This window comes from Mus pahari, unplaced genomic scaffold (genome assembly GCF_900095145.1).
Source record: "Mus pahari unplaced genomic scaffold, PAHARI_EIJ_v1.1 scaffold_8876_1, whole genome shotgun sequence".
In the NCBI taxonomy this organism is placed as follows: domain Eukaryota; kingdom Metazoa; phylum Chordata; class Mammalia; order Rodentia; family Muridae; genus Mus; species Mus pahari.
The window spans coordinates 38,502-51,215 of NW_018393431.1; the positions used below are offsets into that span (position 1 = coordinate 38,502).

A 12,714-nucleotide genomic window follows, 5' to 3' on the forward strand; every position below is an offset into this window, starting at 1 on the left:
AGTGGATGAATCACAAGGATAGTGAATCTAAGATTACTCAAATAGAAGTAACTGCTCTTGAGCAAATTTTTAGACATTTTGTCATATCTGTACTGTTGGGCCAAAGAGGAGAGTTAGAAGCAGAGAGGTTACAGTTACAATTCTCCTCAAGAGCCCCAATGGCTTTCAAAGCCCAGAAGAACTGAAAATAAAATATTAGTGGGTAGTGACACCAGAAAGAGCAGCTGGAAAGAGCAGCTTGGTGCTACTCAGCGTTACTTCCTGGACCATAGAGAAGTTTTTGTAATGAGTTGTATCACTGTGTCAACAGGTCTCATGCTGTAGACAATGGTAAATAGCAATGTCTTCAGACTGCAGGCTGCTAATAGTGAGAGTAAAATATGTCCCATATCCACTGCCACTGAATCTTGATGGCATTCCTGTTTGAAGTTTGGTTGCCTCATAGATCAATAGTTTAGGAGAATTCCCTGGTTTCTGCTGGTACCAAGCTAACCAACTCTTGATGCTCTGACTGGCATGGCAAGTGATGGTGACTCTTTCTCCAAGAGATGCAGACAGAATGGATGGAGACTGGGTCATCTGGATGTCACATCTCGCACCTGAATTTGGAAACACAACTTACAGTGTTGAAAATAGTGTGAAATAACATCCATGAAAAGCCGTGTAGAACTCACTACACTGGTTACAAAGTTCTCTGATTCTGTCTCCCTTACCTGAAAACCAGAGCAGCAGCAGCCCCAGGAACTCAGGAAGAACTCTCATGTCGAAGTTGTCTCCTCACTAACAGTGACTTCTGCACATAATATCAACATCCTTTGAATATATCCTCAAAGCATTGGCATGTGGTCTGGGCACATGCAAATTAGCAGGGCTGTGTAGAGTTGGGATCAGCTACAGCATTTGACTGGCTCATCTCAGAGAATACAGATAAAGACCAGAGTCTGCAGGTATCCAAGACAGAGGAGTACTAGATATTTGTTTTCAGATAACATTGTCTTTTCTGTGAGTCAAAGATCAGTGTCAGTGTAGGAATATGTAAGAGGTGACTTTTTAAATCCCTACTATACTTCTTCATGTCTTTTCGTAGTAATTCCTATTAAGGGTGGTGACCTTCTGAAATAATCCCAGAAATGTAAAGAAGCCATATTTATCCATTTTGTTTTTCTTTTTTAAAAAGAAAATTATAAACTTTATAATATAAATCCTTCAGATCAATAACAACTTCAAAAATCAAAATTAGACAGAACCAAAGACTATATAACTTAATGAAATTCTATACACATAAAATGGAGGCTGTGAAGCTTCACATCATATTTTATATTTTCAAATGTATATTATGCCCTCCTCCATAACTAAAACCAAAATATCCATGACAAAATTAGAAAAACAGTTCGGACCTTTCTTTCATGACCTCTAGGTCACTCATTTTATTTATAGTTATTTATACCACTTATCACAAAAACACACTGCTCTGAACCCTGATATTTTTGAATTGAACATGAACAACACTTAAAATAATTTTTAAGTCATGCATTTATTAAGGGGTTGGTCTTTCATCTCTTTCTAAGCAATTGTGTATTGCTCCATTTATCAGTGTTCTGGGAAGTTATTATTTGTTTTGGTTTGGTTATTTATTTATTTATTTATTTCCCAAATGCTGCCTCCCTCCTGGTACCCCCCTCACAGATTCTCTCCCTCTACCACCTCTGCTTCTCTGCTGAGAGGGTGGGCCTCCCCTGGATATCCCCTAACCATGGCACATCTAATCTTTGCATGATTAGGGGCCTCCTCTCCCATTGAGGCCAAACACAGCATCCTTGTTGGGGAATTGATGCCACAGTCATGCAATGCCTGGTGCTCTAATCCAGGGGCATTTTGGTCATAGTAGGAAAGAAGTTCATAATTAAACTGCATCCCAGCATATCCTTTTCTTACCTCTTAGTAGTAAGATTTAGACTGCACATGTGTGTGTTTCTTCACATGTTTATCTGTGATAAGCTATGAATAATTTTTCTCAATGCTGCTAATCATTTTCAAGAAGAATCAGTCTCAAGTGTGGCCCTTTAGTTTTTGTTGAGCATATTATAATTTTGTTGTTAATCATTGTCCACTATTTTTGTGGAATCCATCTGAATAAAGTTTCAACCCTACCCTTATTGCAGGAAATATGAAAAAAATAATAAAAGGTCACCAATTTCCTGTGCTATACCCAGCTACTCTCTGCCCTGGTGGGCTGGCCAACCATACATTGGTGGGCAACGGCCAGCCTGTTTTTATCTCATGAAGACTCTCTGACTCAATGCACCAAAATCTCTCCACCCAGCTCACTAAGTTCCCACTGCTGGGTTGTTACCATGCCAGCCCCATGCTTCAAAACACCCACAGCCTTTTATCGTGCACATCAGGCAAACCCATGCTTTGCTACTGTACCTTTCTCTCTGGAACTCAGTTGAGCTGCCTCAAGAAGCAAAACACCACACAAACTTAGTTACAAATGGTAACTCAATCACTGGGTACAACAATTAGAATCTTACTCTTGTAAGCTGTATTACATCTAAATTCTCCGGTGGTGAATCCTGGCAGATCTGTCATTGAAATCAGAAGACACTAGTAGCTACATCTTGCACTTTCACTATCCCTGTCCAAAGTCCTCTATCACTCTCCTATTTCCTCTCTTCCACTATCCAACCTGGAAGTCCCTCCTGCTTGCCCTGTGGTTCTCTCTTTTATTCATTAGAGGATGGTTCATAAGAAGTCACCTGAGTATGTGACTGATTTCTCATTTGCAGCCCCTTCCAGGAGAGTAGAAATAATATCAAAATACAAGTAACACCAGGGCTATTCACAACATACCCTAATTTTAATCTCTCCAGCTGGCTGAGCCAATAATACTTGTCTATCACTTGACCTTGGACTGCTAATCACTGTAACACTAGGTACTAGGGACAACAGAAGATCCTAGTTTCTTATTCACTTGGCCTCCAATTCTTCTCTTCCCTTCAGGATTGGTGTGACACTTGCTTGCTTTCCTATTCACCCATTGTTCTTGAGTTCATCCCTGATACAGCTGCTAGATTCCGTAACCTTATTAATATCCAAAATCTCCAGCCTGATCTCAAACGATCAGTATAGGCAGCACTTGGGAGGCAGAGGCAGGCAGATTTCTGAGTTCGAGCCCAGCCTGATCTACAGAGTGAGTTCCAGGACAGCCAAGGCTACACAGAGAAACCCTGTCTTGAAAACCCAAAAAATAAATAAATTAAAAAAAAAGTAACCAGGATGAAAAGTTACCATTTATAACAGACTAAAAGGAAAAAGGAAAAGTCATGCAAAACAGGCCCCCTTTCACCTCCGCAATGCTTTATTTTCTAGCCAGACTTCAAACAAGATTAAAATAAAAAGCTGTTTACTGAGGGATACTCATTATCTTTTCTCTCAGTTAGAATCAGCCTAGCTGATTCATCAGATGGATAGATTGAGTCATCAAAGTTAGATATATAAGAAAAATAGTATATACTCTAACTTGAAAAATGTAATCACAAATTTGCAGGAAATGGATCACCTTATACTGTATAATGTTAAGCAATGAGGCATAAATTTAGCATAAAAAAATCTCACATTCTTCCTATCATGGGGAACATAGGCAATAATCTATGTATATATTTAAGCATATGTTTCTAATTTCCATACATTTTCATATATACATTTTGTGATAGATATTTTATAAATTTCATGAATTTTTTTCTTCAGTTTAAACATTGTTTAAAATTAAAATATAATTATATCAGGAGTCCTCCATGATAATTACATTTCATGGTATCAGAACATGCTATGTAAGCTTCCAAGGATTGAGAGTTAAAAGTCTTACTAAGTTTTGATACCTATGAACTAAAACAATGTCCAAAATATTCTGTCTAAGGGTACACTGCAATAGAGGTATACACATTTTGGTGGTAGCCATCACCATTTTAATTACATTAAGACCTATTAAATGAGAGGTAAATCATATCTGGTAATAGGGACCTTGTAAACTATCTGGAAGAAGTAAGGTCATGAAAACTTAACAACACCCATTTAACTAAACCAGAATAATCTCTAACCACATGTTTTAAATATGTATCCTTATACCCACATCATCTCTTATCAAAGAAGTATTACCTTTAACTTTTAACATAATTGTTCTCTAAAACATGACATAATCTTTTAAATTACAAGAGATTTTAATAAATATGAAAGATGAGTGAATGTGATTTGTGATCTTTGTCTGTTGGTTGCAGGGACAGAGTATTCTTATTTCTGTAGTGTCAGTCTGTGTACCAGGGTGCATCCAACAAGGAATGCTTACCTTAACTGGTGGGAGTGAAAAGTCTCCTGAGACTTGGGTGTGGCCAATACCACCAAAATATTAAAGCCCTTTGAGGAACAGCCAGAGCAGGACAGGCTCTCAAGCCTTTTCAGTGGCCAGCACTGCCCAAGAGTTAGTGGCAGGTGGCAAAATGTAGCAGGTAGCTATGAGCTGAGCAGTTCCAGCAATGGAGGCTTCAGGAGAGGACACTTTCCCCTGGAGTTGTAGTGGCCATTCCTGGTTGTCAGCTCGACTATATCTGGACTGAACTACAATCCAGAATTGGAAGGCTCCTCTGTAATCTTGATCTTGAAGCTGGAAGGTACAAGTTTCTAACGTGGATCTGCATGGAAATCTTGAGGCACAGTGGCTATTATTCCGAGGAGGCTAAGCCAAGGAGATTTCTGAGTTCAAGGTAATCTGAGACAAAACAAGTCCCAGATCGAGGTGTGATGCTACACACATTTAACCTTGGATGCACCTTCTTCTGGAGACCTACATAAGGACATTGGAAGAAGGAAGATTCTCTCTTCTTTGCTTGCTTGCCTTGTGGGACTGAACAACTGCTAGATCCTTGGACTTCCAATCACAGCTGCTACTGACTATTTTTGGGGAGTTGGACTACAAACTGTAAGTCATCAATAAATATCCTTACTCTATAGAGACTACCCATAAGTTCTGTGACTCTAGAGAATTCTGAAGAATACAGAAGTTGGTACCAGCATAGTGTGTTATTCCTGTTACAACCTGACCATGGTTTGGGGAGAACTGTGGAAGTAATTAGGACCTTTGGACTAGAAGAGCCATTAGGTGTTTAGAGGTCTGTGACTGTTCTGTAGGAGCCTGAGAGATAATGTTGAGAGCAATGCATCAGATAGAGGCCTGGCTTGTGAAATTTCAGAGGGAAGATTAAAGACTCTTATCAGAACCATTGCTTCCTTGAGTGTAAAGATTCTGTGGTTTTGGTTAGCTGGGGCTGAAGATTCAGCTGTGATTAAATGATGCCTAAACTACAAAAACGAAACTTTTGTGTTACTGAGACAATTGATGCTAGTTACCTGGAGCTAAGAATTTTTCAGGGATTAAGAGGAGAGTAGCATCACTGAGGTGAAATCTTCTAGGATGTGTTTTCAGAGAGCACAAACAAGCTGTGCCTCATGCTGCAGCTGTACTTGGTAATGTTTAAGAGTCACCCAGGTGGTACTGGTTTTGAAGGCATGCAGAGGTCATGAAGAACAGCTGAGGCTTGGCATTGTGAGAGGCTATGGAAGACCATTAGTGAAGATGCAGCCTCAGTTGTAGTAGATAGCCCAGGACTGAAGGGGTAATACAGAGGATTTGAGACTCCACACCATGAAGAGAACCTATCAATCAGTAGCTGTTAGTGAAGCTTAGTTGCAGAAGACTGAAGTATTGGAGAAACCAGTATCATGGGATGGTCATCAAGAACTGCAGTGCCAGTGGAGTGCTTCTGAGCTTAGAGTGCTACAGAGGGTAGAGCTTGAGAAGTGATGGCAGGCCTTTAGAGGAGCTCAGATGTGAGTGGATCACAGACATTGAGTTTGATTTTGATTTTGATTGTGACTATGCCCTGATAATTTTTCCTTCTTAAAGTATAAAGTATTTTAGTGGAGCCCACAGTTAGGAGACTTTGAATTTTAAAAAGACTTTGAATTTTAAAAGATATTGAATCTTTCAAAGGGATTGATATTTTAATATTTAAAGACTGTGAGAGTTTTAAAGTTATTTAGATCTTGGGGTTCAATATGAAAGTAAGGGTTGAAGCATAATAGTGATGTTTTGTGTGTCAAGTTGACAAGGAGTAATTGTACTGGCTGGTTTTGTGTGTCAACTTGAAAAAAAGCTGTAGTTATCACAGAGAAAGGTGCCTCTCTTGAGAAAATGCTTCCATGAGATCCAGCTTTAAGGCGTCTTGTCAATTAGTGATCAAGTGGGAGGAGGGCCTAGCCCATTGTGGGTGGTACCATCCCTGGGCTGGTCCTCCTAGGTTCTATTAGAAAGTAACCTGATCAAGACAGGGGATGCAAGCTAGTAAGTAGCATTCCTCCATAGCCTCTGTGTCAATCCTGCTTCCAAGTTCCTGTCCTGTGTGAGTTCCTGTCCTCACTTCCTTTGGTGATATACAACAATGTTGAACTGTAGGTGTAATAAACCCTTTCCTCCCCAACTTGCTCCTTGGTCATGACATTTTGTTCAGGAATCCAAACACTGACTAAGACAAACTGATAACAGGAGTAGGTTATCATATGGGGAAGAATTATGTGAATAGATAGATCTCTCCAAATGAGTAAAGGATGTGAAGATATATATGTCCCATGTAAATGCTCAACAAAGGTGACTTCAGCTGAGGAGGAATTCAGTAATCAAGTAGATAAAATGACCCATTCTGTGTATGGTCAACCTCTTCCCCCACCATCCCTGTCATTGCTCAGTGGGTACATGAACAAAGTGGTGACGGTGGCTGAGATGGAGGTTACACTTGGGCTCAACAATATGGACTTCTACTCACCAAGGCTTACCTGGCTACAGCAGCTGCTGAATGCCAAATCTACGAACTAGATTGCGAAAGATTCCTGAAGCTTGGAAGATGGTGGGTCTGTAATTGACATGCTTTCTGATGAATCATGTTATTGATTCAGTCCCATACTGTGTTAAGAACAGCTAAGCTGTTAGTAAGTGATAGGAAACCCAGTAGTCTTAGAAATGCTGCAGAGCCTTTGAAGAAGGGGCTAAGGAAGGCATAGTCACTGCCATGATACAACTCTCTTATGTGAAGAGGGTCCAGTGCAGGGTAAAGATTGTCATAAAGCCTTTTACTGGATTTCCCTCAAAGATTTTGCTGCACAGACATTCTCTGAACTGGCTGCAATGTTTTCTAGAAGTAACTCTGAAGGTTATTGGGTTGGATGTTGGCTGGGATCTAGATCAGTGTGAGATGATCTGGCCTCTCCTGTTGTAATTCTTCTTTTGCAGTAGCTCACTTCTTAGCAGGATTTAAAGTTGCTATTTCCACTCCTCATTTCTCTAACATATAATTTTATTCGGCCTCTCACAATTCAGTAGGGATCATCCAATTCAGATTATCTGCAGGAATTTCTCTTGTTTCAGCCACCACACCTACCTCCCTCTCTTTCTCTATGTATTTCACTATCTCTTTGAACTATTATCGGTGTTTGTTAATTAAATTGTGTTTAATATCTCATGTTCTTGTTTTGGAGGCATGAATACTGTTTTATTTTCCAACAGACTTTTCATTGTCTATTTTTTTTCTCTCTACAAGTGTTAACTATGTGAAGCTAGAGTAATAAATTCTGTGAGTTGGGTCTAAGTTCAAGGGAATGGCTTCTATGTAGACTTGAAACCTTATTGTTACTAATTTCAAAATAAGGTGTTATTTTCATTAAGATTCATAATCTAAAATAATACTTCTTCCTTTTTTTCCCTGAAGTTCGGCAGTTTTGTAACAACTTTGTTTTCATTGTTAAATTCATATGTACTGTCATAATCAGCCTAATTTTCATTAGTTGCTCTTAGCATATATTGTTTCCAAAAGTCAATATACCCTCCATCTTATCCCTTCATTGCAACAAAAGGAAGTTTAAAGTAAATTTGTATGGGATGTACACCTTTCAGCCCTTGTCTTTCTCATGGTGTGAATTTGAAACTTTCAGTCCCAATAAGGTATAGTGTTTGTGATTTAGATACAACTCATGGAGGAGGAAGTATTTAACAATGTGAGTACTAAGGAGGGATCTCTAGTAAGGATTAGGCATCCATGTACTTCATATGTTATTTAGAAAATGCCTCTATAGTCCAAGAGGAGTAGGCTCCATCCCTAACTGACATAATAACAGTAGCATAATTTGCATGGTAATACTTTTGGAAATATATAAGTTATAAAACTGTGGGAGAACATGGATTCTTCCAAAGCTTCAGAAAGATTCTCAGGCCAGGTGTTCCTGTGGCAGAGTTAGCTTACCTATAACAAGGCTCTGAGTTGCCCATGATAAAGCTACAAAAAGGAAGCCTGGGTTGCAAAGAAGATTTCAAGGTGTTGGACCTGTAAGAACCATATAATGTCTGAAGAGAATGGTTAATATACAAGGAACAGAATTAACACGGGTGAGAACTTCAGTCACAATAATTGCTGCACATCACTCATGAAATCTCTAAAGATTTTGGAGGCTTTGGTCTTCATTTCTAGTGTAGCTCCTTAGTCTCATTTCATAGCTTTGACTTTATAAAAATTTCCAAAGAAAACAAACTGCCTACACTTAGTGGCACAGCTCAGATCTACTCTTTGAGAAAAGTTCATGAACTCCCAAAGCACAGACAAATTCTCTATTCTACTGAGTCCTGCCTTGGTCAAGTTCTTCCCAGACAACTTGGGATTAGAGTACAATTAACTTTACAGTACATGCTTTTATGCTGAGTAATCATTTCAGTATCCTTTATTGTTTACTGTACATTTTAAAAACTGATCTTATATTTGAATTAATTTATTACTTTTATTTTTGGAGCATCTGTTATACTGCTCAAAAGACATTTTATTTGCTAAATTTGTTATTGCAGAAATTTATGTATATGTATATTGCATTATTAGTATTCCCATTTGTACCATTTATTTTCTCTCCTCTGTACAATTCCATTCTCATATTCTATTCTTTTGTTTGTTTGCTTATGTGATTCACTGCATTTAACTAGGATGTCTCTTTGATCATGTTTATAGTTACCTACTGGAGCTTAGTGGGATATCTGGTGGTTTCACCACTGAAAACAATGACTTTACATCTCCAAGAGTATTTCACTAGCCAGTAGCTCACCTGCACTCACTAAGAGAAATATTGAATTCACAGAATTCTTGTATAAACAGCCTATTGTCACTCATTTATCCAACATTGTAATGTTCTTTTCCATACTTTATTGCTTGTAAAATACCCTAGATTCTCAATTATATGAGTAATTGTTATTGCTTGTGAATTTTTTGGGATAACTTGTTCCAAACTCAGCCTTCAATAATTGTTTTCAATGTATATTCTTAGTTAGAGTTACTACTACTGTGAAGAAATATCATTGTAGGGAGAAATTTAGGGTGATATCCTTTTCTGGTCCCATTCAAGCTCCTAAATATTTGATGCAAATACCTGTTAAATTTATTATTAAGTTTTAAGCACTATGAATGGGCAGATAATCATCTGTTCTTACCTTCTCTGTTTTCTTAGCTATGTCCCAGTCATACCCTATGTCATTTGCCTCCTCAGTCTCCCCTGGATTTACTCTTCTCTATATATGTCTTCATGGAAAATACCTTGACAACCTGTTCTCTGTGAGTCATCCTGAATCCCCTGCCTCATGGCCACATCTTCTCTTTTTCCTTTCCCCTTTGTGACCCTCTTCCTGGGATCCAAAGTCTTGCTTTCTCTGTCCAGCTGTAGGATGATCAACTCTTTATTAAACTATTAGAGATCATTGAGGAGCATTCTTTACACAACACTGATATAGGAGATAATTCAGTTATCATGATAATGTCAGCATCCTGACTGTTACTAGATCTTTGGGTAAAGAACTCAGCATCTGAGTACACAGTACACAAGACCACCCCTAAACAGATGACAGTCAAAAGCAAGTCAGAGAGATAAGGGTTTAGTTGCCTTATGCTTCCATATCAGTGTTCATCATCTAACGACTAAATGACAGGAACTCAAGCAAGGCAGTAACCCAGAGGTAGGAGCTGAATCAGAGGCCATCGGAGGGGTACTTCTTACTGGCTTTGATCTTCATGTTTTACTCAGCCTGTTTTCTTATAGTATCTAGTATCAGGAGCAGCTCTATTGCCCCCTGCCTGCTATCAATTACTAATTAAGAAAATGATCTACTGTTTTGTATACAGCCCCATGTTATGAAGGCATTTCCTCAATTGAGAAATTAAGAAACTATGAAAACAATTTACTGTTCTGTATATAGCCTTGCTTTATGAAGGCATTTTCTCAGTTGAGGTCCCCTCTTCACAGATGACTTTACCTTGACACAAGTTGACATAAAACTAATGAGTATGGTGAAGTTGAACTAGTGGTTGATATGGAATTTGTACTTTTTAAATCAGAGTTGTTTCAAGGATTTACTCCATCTAAAGAACATCTATACATCCTGTAACAGGAGCTGTTCAATAATTTGGTTAGGTATTGTTTTGTATTTGTTGTTAAAGGAATGTAGAAACAAGATTAATGAGGCAGGGAACAAATAATAACACCAGGAAGATGATGAGGAAATGTGTTTAAAAAAAAGGGGCTATCCGTTTCCATATAGAATTTTTAAAAATCCCAGGACTGGAGGTCTCAGAGTCTCTGAAGTTCTTTATGTCTGACTATAGCTCCTGGGTTTTATTTCTCATTATCCCAGATTGGTTGACATAGAAACAGCATTCTTACTGAAGGGACAAGGCAAAGACCACCTTCTTTAGCTGTCAGAACAAGCCCCCATCAATTCTGAAGCACAATGGCTGCCAAAGAATCTATCAACAACTCCTGTCTCCCATCTGGAATCCCACAAGTCTTGTATGAAGAAAGAGTGTCTTGGAGTATTGATAGAAGAAATGGTTGGTCCATGATCCTAGCATATGAATCTAACAAGACCAATATGGGCAGTCCCCATATTCCTCTGGCCATTTTCTACAATAATTTTTGTCTGGTGAAAGAGAAAGCAAGTATAAAGATCATAATATTTAGAGGGTGTGATGGTTTGTATATGCTTGGACTAGGGAGTGGCACTATTTAGAGGTGTGACCTTGTTGGAATAGGTGTGACCTGGTTGGAATAGGTGTATCAATGTGGGTGTGTCAAACTTGGATCCTCATCCTAGTTGCTTGGAAGTCAGTCTTCCACTAGCAGCCTTTGGATGAAGATGTAGAACTCTCAGCTCCTCCTGCACCATGCCTGCCTAGATGCTGACATGCTCCCACCTTGATGGTAATGGACTGAACCTCTGAACCTGTAAGCCAGGCCCAATTAAATGTTGTTTTTATAATACTTGCCTTTGTCATGGTGTCTGTTCACAGCAGTAAGACCCGAAGACCGAAGTTGGTACTGTGAATGGGGTATTGCTGTGATAGGCCTGACCATGCTTTTATTTGAAATAATGTGAATTTGGGGAGTTTAGATTTGGAATGCAGTGGAATGCTTTAAATGGGGCTTAATGGTTCATCCTAGTAGGAATATGGAAAACTTTGTTGCTAGTAGTAATTTGAACTGTGTTACCTGGCCCAAGAAATTTCAAAGGAGAATTTCAGATTGTGGCATAAAGAATCTTTTTGTGGAGTTTTGGTGTATAATGTGGCTACTTTTTGCACTTGTCTGAAAAGTCTGCCTGAGACTAAGGTGGTGAAGAGACTCAGATTAATTGCATTGACAAAGGAAGTTTCAAAAAAGCCCAGGAGAGACTTTGTTCTCTGGTTAAGTATTATGAAGAGAAGTTTGAACAAGCATAGCAAGCCAGTGAAGAACATCCCTCCATGGCCTCTGCATCAGCTCCTGCTTTCTGACCTGCTTGAGTTCCAGTCCTGATTTCCTTTAGTGAGTTGAATAAACCCTTTCCTCCCCAACTTGGTTATTGGTCATGATGTTTGTGCAGGAATAGAAACCCTGACTAAGACAGAGGGGGTAACAGATACAGGGATGATAGCATTTTGGACTGGTTCCTGGCATCCATCTTTGGAGCAGTTTTCTGACACTACATGAAAAGACTGTTTGTTATCCGCTGAGGTTCCTTGGACTTTGATTATCCAGATTTTCAACTTAAAGGGACAGCAAATATCTTCATCAAAATTATAGAAGAAAACTTCCCGAACCTAAAGAACGAGATGCCCGTGAACATAAAAGAAGCCTACAGAACTCCAAATAGACTGGGCTAGAAAAGAAATTCCTCCTAACACATAATAATCAGAACAACAATTGCACTACATAAAGATAGAATATTAAAAGCAGCAAGGCAAAAGGGTCAAGTAACATATAAAGGTAGACCTTTTAGAATTACACCATACTTCTAACCAGAGACTATGAAAACCAAAAGATTCTGGACAGTTATTATACACACCCTAAGAGAACACAAATGGCAGCCCAGGCTACTATATCCAGCAAAACTCTCAGTTACCATAGATGGAGAAACCAAAGTATTCCATGATAAAACCAAATTCACACAATATCTATCCATGAATCCGGCNCTTCAAAGGATAATAAAGGGAAAACATCAACACAAGGACTGAAACTACATCCTAGAAAAACAAAGAAAGTAATCCTTCAACAAACCTAAAAGAAGACAGCTACAAGAACAAAATCCCAACTTTAACAACAAAA

The 12,714-nt window shown here is 38.7% G+C and overlaps 1 gene segment (V, D, J or C); it reads right to left on the reverse strand.

Annotated features, from left to right (window-relative positions):
• Positions 1-303: 303 nt before the first annotated feature.
• Positions 304-762, reverse strand: LOC110315533. The segment is given in 2 exon segments: positions 304-599; positions 714-762. Coding segments are annotated over 2 exon segments (345 nt in total).
• Between the last annotated feature and the right edge of the window lie 11,952 nt (positions 763-12,714).